The sequence below is a fragment of the Mus musculus genome, chromosome 5, assembly GCF_000001635.26.
Source record: "Mus musculus strain C57BL/6J chromosome 5, GRCm38.p6 C57BL/6J".
NCBI classification, from domain to species: Eukaryota; Metazoa; Chordata; class Mammalia; order Rodentia; family Muridae; genus Mus; species Mus musculus.
Window position 1 is genome coordinate 81,306,753 of NC_000071.6, and position 25,452 is coordinate 81,332,204.

A 25,452-nucleotide genomic window follows, 5' to 3' on the forward strand; every position below is an offset into this window, starting at 1 on the left:
ACATTTGAGAATTGGCTGCAGATAGTATTAGTGTTGAAAACATGGATATTTGTAGGCTTCAAATTTCTAAATTGTTAGTTTCTCTCGGGGGGAAAAAGTGTTTCATTTGGTCTTAACTCTTTTAAGACTCATTTTGCCTCAGCTCAGTGCTTTTCCCATCAAACTTATTAATATCTTATAGAATGGTGACGGGAGGGACCCGTGTGATCATCGTCAGCTTTTTCCCCTGGTTGCCCATCCTTTTCCTTAACAATACTATGTAGGACTCCCCATTGATAGCAGCTATCCCAGGGACAATTACTTTGGGGAAGACATTTTGGGGCAAATACATGATATACTACTGTTCAGGCTCCACTTCACCATCCTTAGCTGTGTGATCACAACGGGTGGATTCTGATGGGTAAGGTGAGGCAAGAAAGAAAGGCCTGCCTGGAGGGAAGAGATCTCAGACTGCAGTGAGCACAGCAAGGACAGACCAGAGAGAAGCAGCATCAACGAGGCAGCTCATTTTAATGGGGGAAAAAAAGGGTATTTAAACCATTGGGGAGCAGTGATTGGGGGGCTGTGGGGTGAGTGTGGTCAGGCAAGGTACTGGAGATATTTCATACAAGCCCAGGGATAAGATCTTACTCCTGCTGATCTCATAACGAGGTTTCCAGAATTTGGACATACTCTTCTCTTGCTCCCGGACTGAGATTCCCAGTCCCAAGGCACCCCAGCCCCACACATCCATCCTAAGGCATAGATTGTGATGCATGGCTGCAGTGTATACTAACAACTCTGGAATAGTCATTAGCAATTCATAGGCTTAGCGCATGCTGTGAGATGTGGCTTGCAACATCCTTTATCTTTTTCTGTTCATTGCTTTTGAACAGGATAGTTTTCCAAAAGTTTTAATCAAAGTTCCTTATATTAAAAAAAAAAAAGAGTTTGTTTAGATGAGTTACTGAAAGCTACAAAAATAAAATTTTCATTCTTGAAGAACAAATATTCAGAGAATAAACAGGTATTTATGTGCATGTCAATTATGAGCAACCCAGCCATTAAAATTTTTGTGTGTATTTTATACTGGTGGTTTTGTCTTAATTATATATTAATCTCACTGTATTTTAAATAAAGTGTGTTATTACATACGAAGCAATATGGCGTTTATCATGCCTGTAATATTCTACCCGTTACATACATTTATTCATTGTTGAAGGTTGTTAAGCTTGTTATTTATACTCATACAGACAGACTAATATTCTCTTAATTGTACAGGAAAACTGAGGCACTGCAATATTAAAGGCTAACTTAAGGCTAGCAAATGCCAGTAGTACAAGTAACTGAGATAAGGTGGCTGTTTCCCCAATCTATGCTAATATCTGCACTACAATTAAATTATAAAAATCTGAAGGCTTGAGTCATGATAAAGTCAGGTATTTGAAAAAAACAAACTTTTTTTGAATCTGGCAAAATGAGGCCTATTAAAATATTATTTAAATTCTTAGAACTAAGTGTTTTATATTTAATATTTTATATGTATAGATTTAAGAATGTTTGCATATGGTCAATGAGCTAGCTTGGGGGGTGGGACCTAGGTTCTAACATAAAATTCATTATGCATCATCTCTCTTTTGTACTTACAGTATTATGATAACTTGGTATAGTGCTCTCTTTCTGCTGTGCACTGATGGTAAACTATCACATTGTGGTATGGAATTTCCCTCTTTTGGTATCATGAAATGCTCAAAGAATTTTGGAGTTTGAAACCTTTTTAATTTGGAAGTTCATATTAGTGATGCTCAACCAACTTGTAATACATTCTTCAGTAAATCTCTTTACTTTGAAAACTACCTTTTAAATATATCTTGTATTATACTCCATTATCTGGAAAGTTTGAAAATGTACTTTTTTCATTACGGCTGAAAACAAGTGAAGGAATTTAAAATAAAGACTCAATTTGTAGTAGATTGATAGATTTAAGGGTGATGAATCTAAAAACTGCGATCAATATTTTCTTTTCATGTAAATCTGACAAAACTTTTAAATAGAGACAATCACAACAGTCTAGTTTGGTAAAGTGGTGAAAAATTTTAGTGTCTTAAATACACACAGTGAACATCTTTTGCAGGGTCCCACACTATCTAGAGCTGTAGGAAACATGTACATGTCTAATTCAACAGTGATTAGTGCTCTCTGTTCGATGAGTTCATTGGGTAAGGTCACGATGTTGGGCTTTACCAACTCGCTGAATGTCTAGGTGTTTATCCTGTTTTATCTTAATTCTTTACTCGACGTGGTTGCCTGTAATCTCTACTTTTGAAGGTGGAGTCTGGACCATCAAAGACTCAAGGTCACCCTCAGCTACATAGTGATTTTGACGTCAGCCTGAATAACCTAAGGCCTCGTAGCAATAAACAAAGCAAAGCAAAGCAAAGCAAAACCAAAAAAAAAAAACAAAAAAAACCAAAAAACAAACAAACAAACAAAAAAAACACCGATAACAATACCAAAGAGTGTTTGGAATAACATAAAGAGAATACAATTTTAGGTATGGAGTCATAAAAATTGTGATTTAGGCTGTACTTCAACTTGATTATAAGTATTGAGGTACTAGACAATAAAGTGTAAAGAGAATTGTCTAAATAAACATAAATATTGGATTAATGAACTTATAAAATTATTTTAAAATGTTCTCAATATTTAGAAAGCATGAATTTCAAAACTCTTATCTTTAAAAGCAATCTACACAAAGGGTGATAAGTGAAAATATTTATTCTAATACTAAGTGAATATTTTATTCAGGGAAAATATTTGCACAAATCAAACCCCCTAAATCTGCATTTGCATATTGACATTAGAATATTTAAATTAATTTGTCCAGTAGAGACAGAATTATTTCACACAAACTTGAGGCTGGGATATAAACTGGTAATAAATTCATAAGTACTGTCTTTCAGATTGCTTACTCATTTTGCTCATAATGTCTCTGCTCCTTAAAATAAAAAAGAGGAAAGTATGTTTTAGACACAAAATACAAGAATTATTCAAGAAACTAACATGAATAACTTCATCGCTTAACCTACCCTTTCTTTTTTTCTTTCTTTTTTTTTTTTTCTTTTGTTCTGTTTTGCAGGTGTCTCAAGTGGGATATCAGTGTTTATTTTTGAGGAATTTTTCTTTCTGTTTGTGTTTGGTTTTTAATCATTGATATTGGAGTACTGAAGAGGAGCCAGAAGTCTATTGATTTGGTTTCACTTCAGACCAGCCATTCCTCCGAGAACACAGTCATGTGGCCACCACAGCTACTCATCCTCACGATGCTTTTAGCACCTGTAGTTCATGGTAAGTTCTGTTGACATCTCGTGGTTAGTTAGTATGTTAGTCACGTTTACTCATAACAGATCGTTTCTTTGAAACCATCTCTTTGAGATAGTGTAGATTTTTCTTACCTTATATTAGTATCAGTAAGTACCAAAATATATACTCTGAGTTATAAATTTACAGCTTTACAGTAGGAGTTATTAAAGACCCCACTGAAATCCAAAAGCAACCTAAAAGATTTGTCAATTTTTTTTTTCATTTTAAATAGAGCTCCTTTGTATTTTAAGCTTTGATTTACCAAAATATGGGAAAAAATCGCCCAGATAATAAATAACACGCTTTAGTATACATTTAGTTTGCATTTTTTTGTACCCAAGACCTTTTTTATTTAGGAAAATGAGCATTTGGGAGAGAGCAGAATTTGCTTTCCCATAAGAAGCAATTCTTTGTTTTTGATTAGTGTTTATTGCTATATACAACCTTTAAACACAAAATGCAAAGTCATCTTTCACTAGAAACATGTAATTCTCACTACATACCTTCTTAAATATAAAATGAACAACATGCCAACTTTTATAAAATGGTAATTTTACAGAAAGTACTGATTAAACTCATGATAGACTATGTTCCATTGTTCATGTAGAGTTCTTGGTAGTTAGCTCACTGTGAGAATTTAGAAAATATGTACCTTTAAAAAAATTCAAGATTATGTATTTATTCCACATGGGAAGGTAACCTATACGATGACCAACTTACAATTTAATATTTATTGAATTTCACTAGAAGCTAAACTCAAATTTCAAGTTTTGTATAGGTTCCCTTTTACAGTTGAAAGTTTTCTCCTAACATGGGATTTACATTCAAATGAAAGTGTTAATCTCTCTGTAGTCTCACGGTTCTTATAGCAAAGTGAAAAGCCACAGCTTTATGTGGCAGTGCTTAAGGTGTATCCCAATACTACAGGGTAGTGAGCCCCTGAAAAGACTCTTCATCTTCATTACCAACTTGGGGTTTTTAACTGGCCTATTGAAAATTCATTGTAACTGCAGCATCTCTGAGTCTAGCCCGGGTTTCAAAACTGGAGCGTGCATTGCATGATGTCTGTATAAATAGGATAAAATAACTTCTCTGTTTTTTGAAGTGGTCCTCTAAAGTTAATGCTCTCAGTATACTCAGCTAGAATAAGTCTCTAAAAGGCATAGATAGCTGTTAACTTGCAAATAAAATATTCAGAGAAACACCTTGTTTTAAAGGGGAGAATTACCAGTCATTTGTTAATGCTTTCTTAAACCAGGCACTGATGCAGCTCTCATACAGTCTTAATGTTTTGTGATAAAAGTTAAGGAAAAAAAGTCATTTAAAATCAGATTCTTTTTCTGGTTATCAACACAAATAAAGCCATTTAGATTATGCTTTTTACTTAAAAATCTAAAATATTTATTATATTATTTTGAGGATTAAATAAACAACCTCCACAGAACGAGTCTTCATACACTAATTCCCTTTAACATCATGTCTGACCCACAATTTATTTTGTTTTAGTAATTGTATCAGTGCGGAATTACCTGATCATGAATGGTGATTCATTTAATGTTGATATTCAGAAAGAATTATAATTGTACATATATTAATATACATGAATTCATATTCAGAAAGTCACTGTAAAACTACTGTGTTAGAGGTTGATTAAAATGCAGAAGTAGTGATGTAAGTGATTGCATCATTTCATAATCTATATTTTTAATTTTATAAAACATATACTTCCTATGTACTAGTTATCCCTAATCATGGACAAGCCATAAGTCAAGAGTCTTTGTTTTGGGGCCTGTTATCTGATTGAGTACTTAGGCAAACAAACACACACACACACACACACACACACACACACACACACACACACACACAGAGACAGAGACAGAGAGACAGACAGAGACTGACTGACAGACAGACAGACACAGAGAGACAGAGAAGCATAGAGATGGAGAGACAGAGATAGACTGAAGGAGAGACAGAGACAGAGATACAGACAGTGAGAGAAGAGACAGGCAGACAAAGACAGAGAAAGGATATCAGAAACGCTGAGCAATAAACACTTTTAAAAATTGTTACTATCCTCACTTTATGTTTGTACTAAGAATCAAATTTATCGTGTTTTATATCTAGACTACCTAAATCACCTTAATGTTGTTTATCCATAGCAGTGCAAGTAATAGTGAGGTTTTCCAAGGATAAGTTTATCTTTTCTAGTTTTATCCTTTTAGTTTTAGCTTACATGATGCCCTTTCTAACCTTGCAGGAAATAAAGGGCTTTAATGATCAGTTTTGATATCCAGATTGCTCATAAATGGAGAAATAAACCAGTGATTAGAGCTCAGATATAACAGAACAGAAGTTATTAGTGTTCCTGCCAATCCAGGGTCAATGAAATACTGCATAATTTGAACCACCAAATGGTAGAACTAAAATTTGTGTTACCTAATAAAATCTGTTTTTCTCCCCCAAACACATTCATTTGTGTTACCTCCTCTTTACATTTCTGAGGTCCAGTGAAGTTGCCCTTTAGAAAAACGGAATACACCGTTTTGAATAGTAGCTTGGTTGGAAGTCCCTTCTACAGAGCAAATAATCAGATGTATTGCCTACTGCTTCCATGACCACAGACGTAAGATTATTTGATTCAAGGTCTTCCTCACAACACATCCATGGCTTTGTTACCATAACCTGTTACTACCAACGTGATTTGTTATGAATGATATATGGAAGTACTGAATGGCAAAGTACCTCTACTAGGATTATCACCAACCAGGGAATTCTGAATAAGGATCTTCTTCATTGGTACAGGTCTCATTGCCAGCTGAACCCAATGGCAATCAAGGCACTCCTCATAACATGCACTAGAAATCTTGGAAATCTAGAGCAAGTGAGGCAGACATTTCAATCACCTGCCTGCCTGTATTCTGAGAGCAGACTGATTAGGTTTCTAAAGTCAGAAATAAATGTTGAAAAAAAAATCAGCTCTGCCAATTACTAGCTCTGGTACCCTTAGAAACTTGTTAATATCAACTATTACATAAAGACCGTGCTTGATACTAAAGATGCAGGGATAGAGAGGTACAGATTTGTATGTCTGCCATTCAGGAGCTTTTGAGAACCTTAAAAATCTGTAAGCCTCGTTGTCGTCTAGAAGATGAAAATTCTTGCAGGATTATATTTAGCAACAGATAAATAATAAATATAAAACTCCCAGTGTACTGGTAGGCATTTAATAAATCTTCCATCATTTTTCTATGCTATATTTACCTTGAAGTCAATCGAAACTCCTAACCAGTAAGCAAGCCATGTGCAAAACTATCCTTGCCATTAACCTGAGTCTTGGGTAAACAGTCAAACAACAAACAAAAAACTTATTTGACTTGAACCATGGGATTTAAAGTTTGTTTGAAATTCTAAAATATGTAAAAACGCACAAAATCCTATTAGATTATTGTTATCATCCAGATAAAAATATTACCAATCTGTAGTGGTACATTTCTCACTTCTTAAAATAGTGACAAATCATTGTCAATAGATCACTCTGGTTTGATCTACACTTAGATTATAATTAGGAGCTAAGATAAAAGACTAATCCTTATAATCTTTTTCTTAGTTGAATAATCTTCCCATTGCTCCACATTGTCTCACCAGTATTTTCACCAGGAGACAAAAATAATCAGTGTATACACATTATACATGTTTGTATATATTATGCAAGTGTAAATTGTAAGTGTAGTTGGTTATGTGTTATCTGTCCACAGTCTGTGTTTCCGTGCACTCTGTATTTCTCCTTTTCTGTTTTCCATGATTTTCCCCTTCCTCAAGTGCCATCAGACATATATCTGCCCTAGAGCAAGACTGAAAGAATTTGAAAAGTGATGTAAAGTTCTTGGCTTTTCAAGGGTTGCATCAAAATAAGTCTATTTTGTATCATTTTATAGATGTAGTCCAGAGAAAGGAAAGTTGGAGAATCAAAACTAGCAGTAATGTGTGTGGCTGGAGCTTTTTCAGAGTGAGGATGAACCAGGGCATTGAGCACACTCATTACATCTCTAGGTCTTTATTGATCTGAATAGGCATAGAAATAGTCAGGTCATAACCCCTCCATCATTTTCCTATGCCGTATCTATCATGAAGTCAGTGAAGTCCACACCAGCTCCCCGCCACTTCACGATGTGCTTTTAGACAGAGTATGCCTTGCACAGGCATTTGCAATTCCTTTCTCATAGGTTTTCCAGTAACATAGATTACAGGATTGCACTATTACCCCTACCTCCCAGCACTCCTTCTGACTGACAGTTAGTTATTGCACATCAAAGTCTAATGGGAGTCCTCAAAGTAGGCTATCCTGTCCTCTTCTGTGACTACTTTCAAGTGCCAATGGTTTGAGGTTTCAAAAGGGGACCGTGGTGCTAAGATATTTTAGCTACTTGCCAATTTATTCAGACTTTCCTTATAATTATACTGACTCACCACCAAGAAGATGAAAAATGTGATCAATCAGCATAGCATGATGAATGGGAAATTGAATTCTATAGCATCTTCAAAGAGAGAAAGGGATTTAAAAACTTTAGATGTACCTTGGGAATGTTTTTCTCCTGAATGTCTATTTATTGTTGTTTAACATAAAATCTCTAGTTATATATTTATGGATTTTATAGGCTAATGTGTTACATTATGTCTAAGTTACTTATAATGAACAGTGCTTAATACGAACAAAAAGGGCTAAACAGTGTGTATATTTATATTTTATATATTCTATTTATATTAAAATAAATGTATAGGTGTATGCTACTTAATATTATAGTGCTTCTATTAATTTATAGATTTTAAAATTACAGTACATTTTAGATTATAATAGTACAAATTTGACAAGTTCAAAATATATTTTACTACATATTTTGCCTTAGCTTTTTCTATGAAGATATGTCTTAATATGTGAAGGCATCAGGTTGACTTCTGAACTCTACTTCACTTTGCTATTCTTAGAAGTTAATCGTCCTTGAAATATTTATGTTGCCAGCACAGGTGATTTGTAAGAGTAGCAAACGTAGTTTATAGTCAAGTCCACTGTACACAAAAATGTATGTCATGATATTGGTATGTGAGGGCAATGATAATGCATCCAATATAATCCATATTCGTCATATTTAAAAAGTATTTCTAAATATATACATCATAAGTCACTATACTTTCTATTAGACCAGAATGTTAAATATTGGTACAATGCTAACACCATGTTTTGTTTATAGCAGTTTATTTAAAACTTCTTATGTGGAGCTTTACAACTGAAAAGTCTTTATATTTGCATTTGTACCTGGGACTATATTTTATGTGGTTTTCCTGTAGTGATCTATAAGGAATATGTATATAATATGAGCAAAATAGCACTCTTTTATATTCAAATTTTAAATATTATGACAACTTTGTGGGATTGAAATGTATCTTATTTTAATATCTCTTAGGCTGTGGGTGGAAAGTAACTGCAATTGGGTACTTAATGTTGATTAAATTATAAAATATTTCAATATATAATAGTTACTGCTTCCCTCTTCTTTAGGCTGCTATTATTTTTTCTTTTTCAGTATTAGAATGCTGTTCACATTTGAAATTTTATGTAAGCAGCCATATTACATATTGCTTACATTTCTGATTGGCAAACTATCTCTTAACACTCAATCAAATAGCTGATATTTAATAGCAACAGTTCCCTGGTTTGAGAGGAGAGACCATTTGTATAATTGGGCAATCATTCACAAGGAGGCAGCATTCAAAAGAAGAAGGAATTTGTTCTATTTTTTTCCCAGGTCTTTTAGCTGATAAATCAATGTTAAACTTTATATTTCACTTTTAATTGCATTTTTATTTTACTTATTCTGCTTTTACTGAAAAATTGTTAAAAGTGCTGGAAATAGTAGGGTGGGGTTTTTGTTTGTTTGTTTATATTTTCTGTCAAAGGAAACTGATTGAAAATATGAAGTGTTTTGTCAGGTAAGCTAGTCTAGTTGAGAATCTCTAGGAGAAATACATTAGCTGCCCTTTCAGAGTAATCAAAGGCCTTCACACAAAAATAGGAATAATAACTTTTGATTAGCTCTCTGTTTTATCTGTACATATTTTGTGTGAATATGAATGCCTTCAAGTTTCAGTTGAATATGATCAGTAACATCCAAGACCATAGTCATGTTATTTATTTGTTTGGCATTTTGGGGGTTGGGGGTAGGAATGAATACAAAATCCTATCCCTAGACGTAGCGATAAGTGGTCTTAGGGGTTTTGATGTAGTCATGTATGGGTGAAAATATATTCAATTAAAATATTCAGTTTCTATTGCTCATTTTAAATTAACATTAAATATTACATATTTGGTCTTATATCAAAAATTAAAGTTATTCTATGAACGGAAGACACTATGACTTTTCAATTCACATCTTATGGCTTAGTAATGAAGAACATAGCCATGTTACTATTATAACTCACATTATAAAGATACATAGTAGTGTGTATACCTTATATTAGATACAAATTGAAAACTTAAATAGTTACTATTTTATGGGCTAATGAATGCCTTAGAAAAATTGTAGTACATGAAAACTACAGTTTTGCTCTGGTCACTACAATTTGTGTTGAACAGTTCACAAATTTGGCCTGTTATAATAACGATAAAGCATAAGGAGTACAAAATATATATATTCATTACAATATTATTTTCTGCAGTATAATTAAGTATTCAGAAAGTAGTCACTATAGTACACTGGGGGCTAGGAGGTAGCTTAGAGGGTACAGTGCTTCCTAGTATGCACAAGGCCCTGGGTTCAGTGCTAAGATCACGTAATACATGGAGTTGGTAGAGCATGCCTGTAATCTTGGCAGTCCAAAAGTTGGACAGAGCAATCAGAAGTTCAAGATAACCCACAGCTATCTAGTAAACTTAAGACCACCCAGTCCCCATGAGACCATATAGCAAATAAGTGATAGTGATGATGATGATGGTGGTGGTGATGATGATGGGAGGAGGAGGAGGAAGAGGAAGAAGAGGAGTATAGTAAGTTTTCTTCAGAATTAATGGGAGTCCTTACTATTTTTATAAAACATATACACACATGCATATGTATACAGGGAAAAAAACAACTTGTTATTGAAGAACTTTCAGGATAGTAAAATTCAGTAACCCAAATGAAAAAAATTCTTGAATTCTTTTGGAGACATGTGAAGAAAAGCTTGAGGTTGTCAAAATCATTAAATATTTCCAATCAATGTACTTAGATTTTTTTCATATAATAGATTATGTAAGCTTAATTTTATATAAAGTCTTATATGAGCATATTTGGTTATAAACACAGCACAAATTATGTTAGATGTGTAAACTTTTAAAGAAAGAATAAATTAATAAACACAAAAGACAAATAGTAATGTATTTGCCAGACTGTACACAAAGTATCTTTATAGGCAGAATATGGAGTAGTTAAAATAGAATCTTCAGAGTCAGCAGGTTTATAAGTTGTAAACCTCAGACCCATAAAACTGAGCTACAGATTAACTTTGACTCATAAAGTTATGAATAGGCACCTAGAAAATTGCATACCTAAGAAGAGACTGATCAAATGAGGTTCAAATTGAGAACTACAGGCACAATGTTTTTCTTAGTTATTTAATATAAATTTCCTAAAATAAGGTATCTTTGAGTTATCTCACTTTATTCCCATTAAAACAAAACCAAAAATAAAACAAACGCGTTGGTTGAATCCGGCTGTGGATGTACTGCACCCCTAACTAAAGAATTCTTTTAAAGAATGCCCTCACATGTGGGTGTCTTCAAGTGTGAGTGGTTGCCTCTGCTGTAGTGTATTTGCTTGTTGTATTTACTCCATTTTTAGATAGGGTCTCTAACTGCCAAGGGGCTTGCCATGTGGGCTGAGCTGACACCTCAAAGTCCCATGTGTCTCCATCTGCATAGAGCTAAGATAAAAATGCAGACCAGCACAATCATCACCTCTTGGATTGTGAGAATCTGCTCAGGTTTCCATGCCCACAATAGTATCTTGTCTGCTGCCTGAGCCATTTCCCTCCTTTTAAGCATTCCAAGAATTTTCTGGAGGGTCTTGAGGGTAAAAACTACTCACTATTATGGAAAGACCCCATTGGGTGACACAACAGTTCCAAAGCAGTGTTGTGGAAGTGCTTGTTGAAACAGTCCAGTGGCAGAGAGGAGAAGTCTTGTAAGGAAGGGATCTGATGGCCAGTCAGAATGGATATGCTTAGAGTTAGTGGGTCCTAACTACTACTCCCATTTCTATGAAAGAAATTTTCAGTCTCAGAGTCATAGTTATAATTTTTAAAAATTTTTCATTAGTTATTATCTTTATTTATATTTCAAATGTTATCCCCTTTCCTGGTTTCCCTTCAAAAACCCCCTATCCTCTTGCCCTTCCCCATGCTCACCAACATACCCACTCCTGCTTCCTGGCCCTGGCAGTCCCTTATACTGGGATATAGAACCTTCACAGGACAAAGCGCCTCTCCTCCCAGTGATGACCAACTAGGCCCTCTCCTGCTACATATACAGATAGAGCCATGGGTTTAGTTCCAGGGTGCTCTGGGGGTACTGGTTAGTTCATATTGTTGTTCCTCCTATGGAGCTGCAAACCCCTTCAGCTTCTTGGGTACTTTCTCTAGCTCCTTTGTTGGGTAAACTGTGCTCAGTCCAATGGTTGGCTGAGAGCATTCACTTCTGTATTTGTCAGGCACTAGCAGAGCCTCTCAGGAGACAGCTATATCAGGCTCCTATCAGCAAGCACTTGTTGGCATCCACAATAGTGTCTAGGTTTGGTGGTTGTTTATGGGATGGATCCCTAGGTGGGGCAGTCTCTGGATTATCATTCCTTCAGTCTCTGCTCTGCACTGTCTCTGTAACTCCTTCCATGGGTATTTTGTTCCTCCTTCTAAGAAGGATCCAAGTATCCACACTTTGCTCTTCCTTCTTCTTGAGTTTCATATGGTTTGCAAATTGTATCTTGGGTACTCCAAGCTTCTGGGCTGATATCCACTCATCAGTGAGTGCTTTTATGCTAAAGGAGTAAGACATCAGTTCATGAAAAAGAATGTACTTTTTAAAACTCCAACATAGTTAATATCATAATCTCTTTCAAAAACACATAACATGATGCTATATGTTTTTATTGAGTATATTTCATATACTGTAGAACTAACTTAATGTTCAGTATTCATATTTAAATGATAGCTCAGTTGTCACAGTTGATTTTTTTTCTTGTTATCATAAGTACTTCAAAAAGAAGACCTTGCCTGATAAAGTCATCCCTGTGACTCTTAATTTTTGACTCTTGGAAGCCAGAATATCTATTTTCTCTCCCAATGGGTTAATCTTTCTCAGACTCTTCATATAAATTGCTCATGATAATTCATGTCTTTTGTGATTGCTTTCCCCCTTGGCCCCTTCCAAGTTACTCATATTTAACATGTGTAATTACTTAATTATTTTATTTCATAATAACAATCCACTGGAGGCATACATTACAGTGTACATGTCAGCTGGTGGGGATGTAAATTCTTTCCCTTCCTTGGCTGCTTACTATCATGCTGCCTGTAGCGTGCTTGGTTTGGGTGTCTTTTCATTTCTCTCTGGCATCTATGTAAGAATGGAAATAATGAGCCATCTGATACTTCTGTCTAGCATTTTGAAGGACCATAGTACTCCTTAACAAAGGATGATAACAGGTCTATGTTTTCAGGGTTAATATGGGTTTTCCTGTCTGTAGGTTTTGCACAATTCTTAGTTAACGCATCTGGGGAAGTCACAGCCATTATGATATGCAACTGTTTCTCATATGCTTGTTGCAAAAAATAGTTATTGATTTCTTAATGATAAGCTGGTTTTTTTCTAGCATTAAGTTATAAGTGTTTAATAGACATAATTTAAATAAGAGAGCACATGGTATTTGTATTATGCAAGACACAAGTTTAGTGTGTTTTTTAGATTGACTATACTGAGATTTTTTGCTCAGATAGAACTAATTGAGTCATAACACTTTTAATGTAGTTTGAATTCTTCATATTTTTTTCTCCTCCAATTTTACTTATGTGGTTGATGCATAACAAGATTCATCATTTAAGGATACTCTTGTGATGACAAATTTTAAATCGGCAGTAATTGAAGTTTTATTCTGAGGAACCTTCTCCTGTGAGATAGTACATTTATTGTTACATGCTTTCCATTTCCTCCTTCCTAGGAAAATGCTAAATGACACTGAGTGTTTATCTCCATGTCCCCCGAAGTTTCTTCTTTTGCCAGAGACTAAATGATTTTCCTTCTTGATTTTCAAAATCTTGCCGTTTGTTAATTAGGATTTTAATTACCCATAATTTTATTTTTTATTTATTCTTTTATCTTTTTTTTTTACAGTCCAGTCTTTATCCCCCTCCAGGTCTACCCTCTGACTGTTCCTCATCCCATACCTCTTTCACTGTTGAATTATAGCTATTAAGTTAACAATTTTATTTCCATAGACTTTTTTTCCCTCTACCATGTCTTGTAACCTATTGAATTCCTTCACGTTTCTGGGGCTGTGACTACTATTTGAGACATAAACTATACAGGACAAAGGATTTATTTTTAGCTCAGAGGAATCAATTCAAATTTGGTTTGATCCATTTGCTTTGGGTACAAGTGAGACAGGATATCATGGCAGAGCGAAAAAAAGACAGAGAAACTGAGCGAACATAGACACACAAGGAGCTAGAAGCAGAGAAAGCAAGATATAGCACCAACAGCCCCATGAATGTAAACCCTTTAACATATGATCCTGCAGCTGATCATACCTGTTGAAATCTTTCAGCTTATCTCAAGAAAGTTATGCAAATTCATAGTTTTATGTTTCCTCACCAAAGCAACATCTTGTATATTAGTGTCTTTTTGTGCCACCTTGCACCTGTCGATGTACAAGCAAGCAAAGAGAGGGAATCCAGCAGAAAAACTGAGATTTGAACCTCAGTGTGGAAGGCAGCACAGTGCACTCTTGTGATTTCAGCCTGTTGTGTTTACCATATAGGAAATCCATTACTTGGGAAGAAAAGAGAGAGCTAAAGATAACATATGGCTAACAGGCTGGCTGTGACTAGCTCCCTTCCATTATGGAACCATGAAGGATATCAGCCTATTACAAAATGCAGCTTGCATGAAGCCTCAGAATAAAGCTTTTATATTGACTAATCCAAGCTGGTTTCATGTTGCAATGTTCAGCGTTCTGTTGAGTGGTATCTGAAGCTCTCAAGCTTTAGACTCTGGTTCAGCTTCCACTGTGTCTAAGATACATTTTCTGAACCAGCTTGAATCACAGTGCTGTTATTTGTTAAAGGGTTAATTAGGACAACACTGTTAGAGTCTGAGGATGAAATAAAATGATGTATAGAAATGGTCTGACACACAACCTTATGCATTTAATCCTGAGAGAACGAGCTCATTAAAAAATACCTTTAGGAATTAGAAGGAAAAACAAATGACTTGGAAAGTAAGCAAAATTTAAAATACACCACCATCCTGGGGTCACTTGCTTTCAACAGCATTTTTCAAAGACCACATTGTATATTCCTAATCCCTGAATGTGACAATTTCTCTTAATTATGTGTCTACACATTTGCACACACATTCAGCCCCTCATATTCAAGACTCACCCACTGGACTGTAGCTAAGTCTTTAATGAGTTACTAATGAACATCTAAAGCTTAGATCAGCATTTGGAACAATCCTAAAGAGTGTGGAAAAGCTATTCAGATTACAAAGCTGTATCTTTTAATTAGACTGTGGCCCAATAAAAGTTCCTGTCTTCACTCTTCTTCCTATTTTGAAGACATTGAACAGTAAGTAGCAGCTATAGTCTCATTTTGATAGCATTAGCCATATATGAAGTTAATAGGACTGAATTCAATCAACTGAATTTGAGAGATCATTGAATTGGTCAAATAAAAGGGAAACAATATGAAAACATTACAATGGTATTCAGCAGTGTTTCATTCTCTTGGACTTAGATGACTTTAAAACAGATTGATTTTGTTGTTGCATCAGAGAATAACAGATGACAGGAGGAAAAATGATCCAGATATGATTAAATCATGTAGGTGGGAAAAAATAAAAAAACCAACTCCCGTACTTATAAAAAGAACACGCAGTCTGCTTTCACACATTGCCAATTCTCTCCGAGCTGTTAGAGGCACCACAGAAATAGTAGTTATAAATATTACCCGAATTAGATCAAGAGTACTCTTTACTGTAGCTCCCCTTAAAAGTCAACAATGGTGTTTTTCAACAGTCATCTCTTTTCTCCCCCTTTCCCCCTACTTCTAAGAGTGAAATTGGTTAAACCATGAAAAACTTAAGAGTAAATGCTTTTATAGTGTAGGTAAAGTTCGAAGCTGATATGCAACTGTCCCTCCAGGAACCATATACACTAGCTTGAAAGAGGCACTTTAGATCCTTCACAAGAGCTGGTACTTGAAATCACAGTGATAGCTCTGTTGTATAGGCTATGGATTGTTGTTGGGAGCCTTGTGGTGAATATATATATATTTATGTATATATATATGCCCCAACATGATTTAAGCGATCAGTATGACATTTGCACCTGTTAGCATATGTGTCCTGTTGTTAACTGACATTTAGACACTTGTTTTGTGTTTGTGATGACAATGGGGGTGAGTGAGATGCAGGTGGTCAAACTCTCTTGCTACCCTGGTGAAAAAAAATAAGAGGGACAGGGACAATTGTATTCTTCTCAACTATTCTGAGATGCCAGTCTCGATCAACTTAACAAAAAGGGAAGCAGAACTGACTAACAAGTCTGTGTCTATTAATATGCACATCGTTTCTGCTCATTCTGCCCACATCCCAAAGCTAAATGGTGGTATGATTGAAGAAGAGTACCCCAGACCACAGCTGCCCAGAATTTTGGAGAAACGGTTGGTTTTTTTTATAGCATTCAGAACACATAGCTTTCATAGCATTAAAAATTAATATTCCTAGAGAAGGTAGTAGATGAAAGGAGTCAGGATTCTAGAGGAAAAAACATTCCAAAGTTTGAGTTTTTTTTTTATCTTAACCACAAATTACAATCTGTTTGTGTTTTGTTTGCAAAGAGCAGGTGTTTTTAGTTGGAAAAGAAACATTTACAGTTAGATGCCATTCCTTTAATGAGTAAGATACGTAATAAGCATTTTTCATTTAATTTGAATGAAAATAAATCTGTCTTTTGGGGAAAAGCCAAATTTATAAATGAAATTATTAACAGAATTTGCCTACTTACGCCTCTTCACAAGGGTTTGAAGTTTGTATTGTAGCATTACAATTTAGACAGTCAATATAAGAACGCATAACTCTCTCCTATTTACATACCTTATTGCATTGCAATAAAATTCGCTTTATAATCAAAAGCGAATTTTAAAAATAGTTTCTAAAAGTTAGCTTCCAGCACCACAAAATAATGTTGCCTTTAGCTTTGTCTACAGAGAAGCATGTGACCTGCCACTACAGTCCTGTCGTACACAGCTTTTGCAACTTATTTTGTTTCATTTCCCTGTCAAAAATCTAGGTTGTTGAGAAGTGTCAGGAAACGAGTCTGAAAGACAAAGAGTTCATTTCCCAACACAGAGTATATCTATACTGTATGGAATGATTCATCTTGAGAGAGAATCCAGTGTGTTCGACGGGCATATACTCACTCCAGATTACTCTAAGAGTTACTTCATCTTACAACGGAGGACATGTCGTCATCACTGAACTGTTTTCTTTAAGAATATAGAATGAAAACAGATTTGTCCATGTCCAAAGTCATTTCCACTCAGGGCATCCATAGTCAGGTGGCTAAGTTGGAGCTTTTGTGACTACTTGTAGATATTACTGTGAGGCCTGTAGAGAAATTATGCAGCAATTACATACACCCTTGGAAGAACATGAGGAAATGTTAGCCTTTCACATGGGTGATACTAAGGTGCTGCTGGAACAAGTATCTTTCAGGTTTACAAGAGAAGACAAAACAAACAAACAAACTAACTAACTAATCCTTTGTTTTCACAAAAAGAAATGAAACGAAATTCCCTGGAGGGAAGGGAGACAGGAAAATTCAGAATCAAGAAGCCACTGCTTTTCCATCTTCAATGTATATGGTTTTCCTAGTTTAGTGAATATTCTTAACAACTCACTAAATGTTAAAAATAGCACTACTTTGTGCAATTGTAAAGGAAAAAAAAAAAAAAAAAAAAAAAAACCGACCAAACTCATCACTCTACAGATGCAATGATGCTGTCACATGATCAACTGAGGGGAAATTCAAGCCAAGATCTCACAATGGTTTCTTACAGCCTTCTTTCTGAGGCACTTTTATGCCATGTTCATACTTCCTTGCTTCATTCCGTAGACCTTTGAGCTCAACTAGAATAGAAACAATGAAAACAGTGTTCTGAGGTTGAGCCAGCACGTGATGGAAATAGTAGAATTTATAATCAGAAACCTAGTTTAGTTGGGGGAGAGAGCAGTTTATTTTTTCTTTTCTTTTCTTTTCTTTTTTTTTTGTTGTTTTTTCCTTGAACCTTATCAAATTAATACAGGATGGAAGGAACTTTTGTAAGAAAGCAGGAGAAAATATGAGGACTTTTGATGATGCGTTCAGATATGTAGTGAACACCTGGAGGATCTGTGTGGAAACTGAAGTTAGGAACCAGTATGCACCGAGAAGCTTGAAGAGTACGGAGATTTCCCATAAGCCCATAGTTTGAGGAACGGGCTTAGAGGGGTAGAGAGTTCATATAAGATGCTTCCAGGAGACTGGGACAAAGGACTAAGAGCATACAGGTTGCCAAATTAGCTTTATTAGCATACAGTGTAAATTCTGTATGGCTCTTCCTCCAATAACTAATAAAATGACACTGTAAAGTACAGCCTAGAAACTTAGAATCAAGTGATTTGCATAAGGTACCCTTAGTTTGGGAAAGCTGATTCACTTTGAGCCCTGGTAGTCTCTCGTTTCTTGCTGCCTTCGGACTCAGAAGCATCATAACGATTACTGCACAGCCTACTGTTTGACTCAGGCTGCATCAAGCTCACAGTGATGATCTAAATTTGTTTAGAAGAAGCAACTAAGTCATTGGCTATACTGAGAAGAAAAGAGAGCAGAAATGATCACACTTCATGGACATGTTTTCAAATATTTGGTTTGATTAAAATATTTTTATATTGATTAAAAATATTTGAAATCATGTTATAATTATATCATTTCCTCCTCTCCTTCCCTCACGGCATAGCCTCCCAGACACACTTTCTTGTTCTCTTTCAAACTCATGTCAGTTTTTTACTAATTGTTGTTACATGCATATATGCATTTGTGTATACACATATATTCCTACATGTGTACTACAAACTGTTCCATGTGCACTTGCATGTATTTTACAAGTCAGTGTGGATTTATGAACATGTATTACAACGAGTGCTCATATTTTCTGTCCATCATTCCCAGTGTCCATTCTTTCTTTCTTTTTCATTCCCCTCTTCTTTATTATTTTGGAAATGGCCCTTTCCATGTACTCTTATCTGGTTATGAACTCACAGCCTTCCTGATTCCTCCTCTCAATTGCTAGCATTACAGAATTGTACACCATAGTTCACTCTAGTGCTTATTTCAATTATAAATTTTCCATATAATATAAAAATGCCAACGCTGTCTTCAAAAGCATTTTATTTTTTAATACTTTTAATTTTCTTTATTTTTTCTGGTTTCTGTCTACATGCAAACAGCATCATGAAACTGTATTAGAAAGGCATCCTTTGATTGACAGGCTGGACACAGATATGACATGAATAACTTCACCAATCCACTATGCTACATACTAATAATTTTCAGATCTCCTCTATCCAAGTGTCTAGATATGATCTACTAGGAAGGCAGAAGGGAAATTCTTAAGTGGGGAAAGCATCTACCTAAGAATCTACCTAAGTGACAGAGATAAAGCAAGAAATCAGTGGCTCATAATGAATACTAAATATCATTCATGACTTCAGCAATTCAAACTTGAAAACCGCAGACACACCATTTTAAACCAATGACTCCTTATCTGATTTGTCATGCTTTAATAATTAGAATGAAAGTCATGTTTCTGTGAAGGTTACAAAAAAAAAAATAAGCATGCTGCACTTTTGTTTATCGCCTCCTCTAGAAGCAACATTATCTGGTAGCCATCTTGAAATGTTATATACAAGTGTCAGAAACCGTAGTCTCAAATGCATATGTAGAAGGGCAGATGCTAAAAGATAAGGTTCCTAAGAACCAAACTTGTTCATGCCACATGTTAGTATTTTTTCATCAAGACCTCGAAAAAGTACCTGATCTCTTTAAAAATTCAGAGAAGAAAAAAAGAAAAGAAAAGAAGAGAAAAAAAGACACCAAAAATGTGAAGCATGGCTCCCAAGTATCCAAAGAGCACCTTGCTTCAAAGGGCACCTAGATTTTTTTTTTCTTTTTTACAGCCATGTGTTGAACTTAGAAGTGGGATAGAAGGAGGTGCAGAGTCCAGTATAGGTATCACCTTACTTGTCAGGAAGAGGCTCTTCTTCAGATGTGAATGTGCCCCAGGGACAGCATAAGCGTCTCATTACAGTTTCTACCCACTAATGCTGGTGGGTTTTTAGCAAGGGTTATTACTAGCATGGGAGTTAAGGATTTTTTCTACATGTAAGATTACAGAGGATTGCCAGGCCTTTAATTGTACCTGTTACTTGGATGATTAAAGCGTGGAGTAGTTCTGAGCAGCACAAATTGCCTGTATATTTTACCTGAAGCATGTAACTCCTTCGAAGTTCTCCAATACCTCAAGCATAGTATGTGCAATATATATTTTTTTAAGATGAAAGTTAAAACTTGGTCTATTGCTGCCATCTAAGGTGAATCTGAAGAGTGGTGGATTTAAGTAAGTGTGAACTATACATATTGCGTCAAGCACACCAGAGTCCCATTTCCTCCAACTGAAGACTCACATCATTTTAACTTCCTGTTATTCTTTTGTTCTTCAGACTCTGTCCATGAAATCATGCTCTTCTTCAGTCTCACGTGCTCTTTGTGAACCCTGATTGCTTCCTGCTTAGCTCTGGCCTATTGTTTGTTTGTTTGTTTGTAGTTCATATAGAGAGGATGCTCATGTAGATCCGGACACAGACTTGTCATAAGATGCTGATTCTATCGCACATGCATTTTAGCATGTGCAATTACCATAGAGCTCTCCCTGTCTGTTTGCTGTAGAGTAGGGGTTTGTTTTATTTGGGTTTAGTTTGATTTGGTTTGTTTTGATTTGGGGTGAATATTTGATCTCTACTTCAGAGGAAATCCTTGGCTCTTGTTTGTTTTTATCTTTCCCTGTCATGTCATTTTCTTTCCTCCCAATAATTTATCCCAGAAAGAAACTTTACATACCATGACATGCAGAGCTCTGCAGCTGGCTGTTGCTCACTCTCTAGCATCCGGAACCACTTTCCTTGACTTCTACCAATCCTGAGGCAGCTGAACTACCTCCTGAACAGTTGTTCAAGGCAGTTCCACACAGCAGACCTCTGATACAGCCCCCAATTCCTTTTTTACTTCTGATTTGTATGACTTTTGTCATGTGTTGGTATGATGCTGTTGTTGTTATTGTAAGCTCAGACCTTATTTTAAAAATCACCATTTGAGTTTTAACCCCTTGAATGTTTTTCTTAAAGCTTCAAACACAATCTTTCTAGTTTACTGCATTTAAATTTCCTAAGACTGGCCATATCTCTACAGCGTTTTTTTTTCTCTTCTCATTATGTATGCCCCAATGGCCCTAACTGGGCAAGTGGTCCACCTGTGTACCCTTGCTATCTGCTTTGTGCATCACACTCTCCTATACATGGACATCAAGGAGGAGCCAGCCTGTTATGAGAACTCCAATATTTACATGATGAATGAATAAAATCCAACAAGCACACATCACCATCATCTCAAATGGGTTTGTATGTTAACTTGGCAAAGAACAAAATCACTCACCTTCATTTATAACAGAAACTTGTAGCGGAACATATTATAAAGCACAATTTCACTAGTGTCTTGATTTAGAGTAGTTGTAAAGACATTCGGAAACATGTACTTGTAGATAAGTCCACAAAATATCCAGAATTGGTTTCATTATCACTGGGGGTAAAGAGGAGATGGAGGGGCTTGTGAAGTCAAATTTAGAAAACATGCCAATGTAGTGAAACATGCCAGGAAGCAATTATGCAGCGATTTTTATTTTCATAGGTTCTAAAAGAAATTGAAACATGTTTTTTGACACTTTCCATTTATGTAGCTGATCAGGATGCTGTTTGAACTATCTTGGCATATATTTTAATAATGGTATACTATGCTTGTTTAAATGTAAATCATTATTTTATATCAGTGCTATAGGCATAAAATTTAGAATTTTCCATCAGGTAGACTTTCTGAATATTTACTACTACCTTATTTTTTTTTTCTGTAAAGGTTGTATCATTTTATGTATTGTAGCTACAGGACTATATTCTTAATTTGCAAGTAACACATAACAAGTTATTAGAATACTACTGTAACCTTGTATTTGATGATTACCGCAAAGGGCTTTTTCTTCGTTGATTTTCTAAGTTTTTTCCTCACTGTTTAATGCCAGCCATACAGAATAACAATATGTCTTTAAAGATGATCCTGTATCGGTTAAAAATGTATGTATATCATGTTTTGCTCTGTAAATCACTTGCTTTCTATTGACGGGTAGATTTCATTATGTTTCTTATTAAGTGACGACGTGATTACAGTTAGTGCAGAGAATTTTGCCTCTTATCAATTCACAATAATTAAATCATGTACTTAGGTAGCTCTGGTTTTTTTTCATAGCATATAATATATGATTGTTGTGTCGATTTTTAAAAAATACCATATGTGTATAATTTTTTTTATCATTGTTGTCCTGGTCTTCCATATTTATTCATTTATGTAATATGCAACATTTGTCAGTATAAATCACTGTGTATATAAGTGCCAAAGATGTGTGTGTATCTTTTCACATTAATGTCTGTCACAGCTCCTAATACAGTACCTTTCAGAAACGTTAGCATAATGACCAAAAAACCATATAAATACAAAACAGACATTTAACTCTGCACCAAAACAAAACCAGATTAAACAGCAAAAACAAAATCCCCTTTCTGTTGTCAAGGTTTTTAAAGTAAAAACTGAGGTTGGTAGCTCATTCCTAACTTCACACTTGGGTAGTTAGTGCCCATAATTTGTATCCGAAATAGTTGTGAGACTATTAAAATATAGAGGACATTTGTATTTTGTAAGTTATTAGCTTATTCAGTTTCTGTAATTATGTTTAATTTTCCGATCACGTAAGGAATGGGGTTGAGAAGTTTTTTGGTGTTTTTGTTTTTGTTTTTGTTTTTTGTAATAAAGATAGTGTTTGTAATCAACAGGATAGAAGAATTCATTGCGCAGCCCTAGGTTTGTCTGAGTGGGGCTTGGGGTGGCTGGTCCTAAGCCTGAGTCTGCAGTAGAGGCCAGCCTTGGGGATGGCCTCTACTGGGCTCCTCTGAGGCCTGAATAAGCAGGGGTCTGATGGTGCGCCCTGCGGTCCCCGCAGGTGGCAAGCACAATGAGAGACATCCAGCCCTCGCTGCTCCACTGCGACACGCTGAGCGCAGCCCAGGAGGCGCTCTCCCTCCCAGACATCTCCTTCAGCAGCCAGCGGCAGAGCGCTCAACGGCTCATCGAGGACAGGGGCCACGCGGAGCTGCCAGAGGAGTCCGTGGACCAGGTGCCCCAGGAGCACAGATTGCAGCCCAAGGTGCGGCGGCCGGAGGGGGAAAGGGCTGGGGTTGGCTGGGCAAGGGCTGATGGGAGGTTCAGTCCCAAGCAATTCTCCACATTTCCCCTCATATGACAGTCTACATTGCTGATGGCCTGGGTCCCCACAGGGCTGACCTAAACAGCTGTTTTAGTAACGCATGCCAATTCGGCTTTATAGCCACACTATTACTTTTGAAATATTTTGTTTAAGATATATGGTTATGATGGGAACCTGGGAGACTGCTACGCACCTGTCATCCCAGCACTGTAGAGATGGAGACTGAAGGTTTAGTTTCTAAGGCAAGCCTAAACTATGTAGTGAACTTTCAGGCCAGCCTGGGCTACCAGAGACCCTACCACAAAAGAAAAACCAAAACAAAGGAATAAAGACATATTAAGGTTGAGTTAGCAATACTATTTCGCATTATTGCTGGAGGCTTCAAATTACCTTTGTAGCAAAAATATTGAAATAACTGTAAAATTTCTAAGACTGGGAAAGGTGAGCATGAACATTTCTGATCATGTAGTTCGGGAGGAAAAAGTCTCATCAATAGAACCTAACAAGGTTTTGAAAAGATCATGATTAAAGTATCTTGGTAAGAAATTATGCATGGTCAAAGCATAAAACCTCATGGAAAAACTAATAATCTCGTGACAATGTTGGAACGTACTTGGGGTTTTGCTTCCCAGCTGGCAACTCTATTGAGTGGCGTCCAACTATTGAAACGCCATTGAGGAACATTATATAATGTTTCCACAAAATTAAATACTCTTTTTTTCCCAGTACTGTATACCATAAATTTTTTTTTTCGCTCAGAAAACTCCATAGGGTAGTCTTATCCCTGTAATTTCATCCGGGGAACATAACATTCATATCTTTGTGTGATATAATGTGAGAAACCCTGGTGAATATTTTGCCGAATTCTATGAATTTCAAGTTACCCTGTCTGCCCTATAATTTTTTGAAGGGGGAAAAATGTAAGAAATACAAAGGGGGACGTGCACATCACTGTATTCATTGTGATTTTTTTTTGCCAGAGACCCACTGTGGCAACCTAAAATTGAATGCTTTGCTTCAATACAGGAATTGAGAGAGGGACATCATAAATCCATTTTAGGGGACTGGAGAGATGGCTCAGTGGTTAAGAGCACTGGCTTCTCTCCCAGAGTTCCTGAGTTCAGTTCCCCGCAACCACATGGTGACTCACAGCCATCCATAATGAGATCCGATAGCCTCTTTGAATGTGTTTGAAGACAGCAATAGGGTACTCACATACATTAAATACATACATACATACATACATACATACATACATACATACATACATACCAACCGACCTTTCAGTGGCTGAAGAGACCAATGAAAGTGAAACTCAGTTCTTCAGTCCTAGTGAGCACAGGAGGTAAGGATGTGGGGAACTCTGTGCTCACAATGGCTTTGTGCCCTCAGCGGCCCTTTTCTGTCCTTTCAAACCATCATTTCTTCTTTGGTAGGTGTGAGTGGGAGCAGTGGTGAAGGCAGAAAGAACCACATAGATATGTCTCTAATGTGTTGCAAATATCCAAAGGCAGGGTGGCATACACATTCTCCAGGTTTCTCTGTTACCCTGTCAGATACGGCGAGCTCTGAATCAGGCACATTTCCATAATTCACAGAATGTGCATCAGTGATTATGAAAGTTTAGTGGTAATTTTCATTGTTTATTTGTATTGTACAATAATACATCAAATAAATATCATTTAGGCCGTGCCAGTTAACCAGTATTCATTGGGAATTTCTAGAAGTCATTAGGAAGACCTCCAGAAATTATGTCTAATTTTTACAAATATTTAAATCAGTACGTATGCATACAAGCAATTTTACCTTCTAATGAAAAAATCAGAATATAGGAAACGTTTTTCCTATGTAATAAACTCTTAGTAAGAATTTTTAATTCTTAGACTGTCCCCGATTTTATTGTTAATTCTTTCATAACACTTTTCTATACCATTAGCTTTTAATTCCTGTGGCATTTATGTCATAATGCAATATAGTTGTGAGTTTTAAACCACATACTTCTAAAATGGAAAGTTTTATTCATAAGACAATTATATTGTATTCTATTTTAAACAACGGTGAAAGTGGAGGCACTCTCTAGATCACAGAGCAGCACATTAACGGGGGCTACAGGCTGTGTGACACAAAGGCAGCTCAAAGAACCATATAAATCTGTACTGGTTGAGATGCGTTTGGAAAGTTGCT

At 36.0% G+C, this 25,452-nt stretch overlaps 1 protein-coding gene across 39 annotated transcripts in view; it reads left to right on the forward strand.

The window, feature by feature from the left end:
* The window catches only part of Adgrl3 (adhesion G protein-coupled receptor L3), an 808,741-nt gene that overhangs the window by 287,668 nt on the left and 495,621 nt on the right, over nucleotides 1-25,452 (forward strand). For 32 of the 39 annotated variants that reach the window (XM_011249474.3, XM_017320921.2, XM_030254561.1 and 29 more), the window contains 2 exons: nucleotides 3,119-3,327; nucleotides 23,005-23,208. In XM_011249474.3, the coding sequence (XP_011247776.1) occupies nucleotides 3,273-3,327; nucleotides 23,005-23,208 (259 nt within the window). In that variant the 5' untranslated portion in view covers nucleotides 3,119-3,272. The remainder of the gene's footprint in view (nucleotides 1-3,118; nucleotides 3,328-23,004; nucleotides 23,209-25,452) is intronic. The other 7 variants (XM_011249467.3, XM_011249475.3, XM_017320915.2 and 4 more) reach the window with 1 other exon arrangement.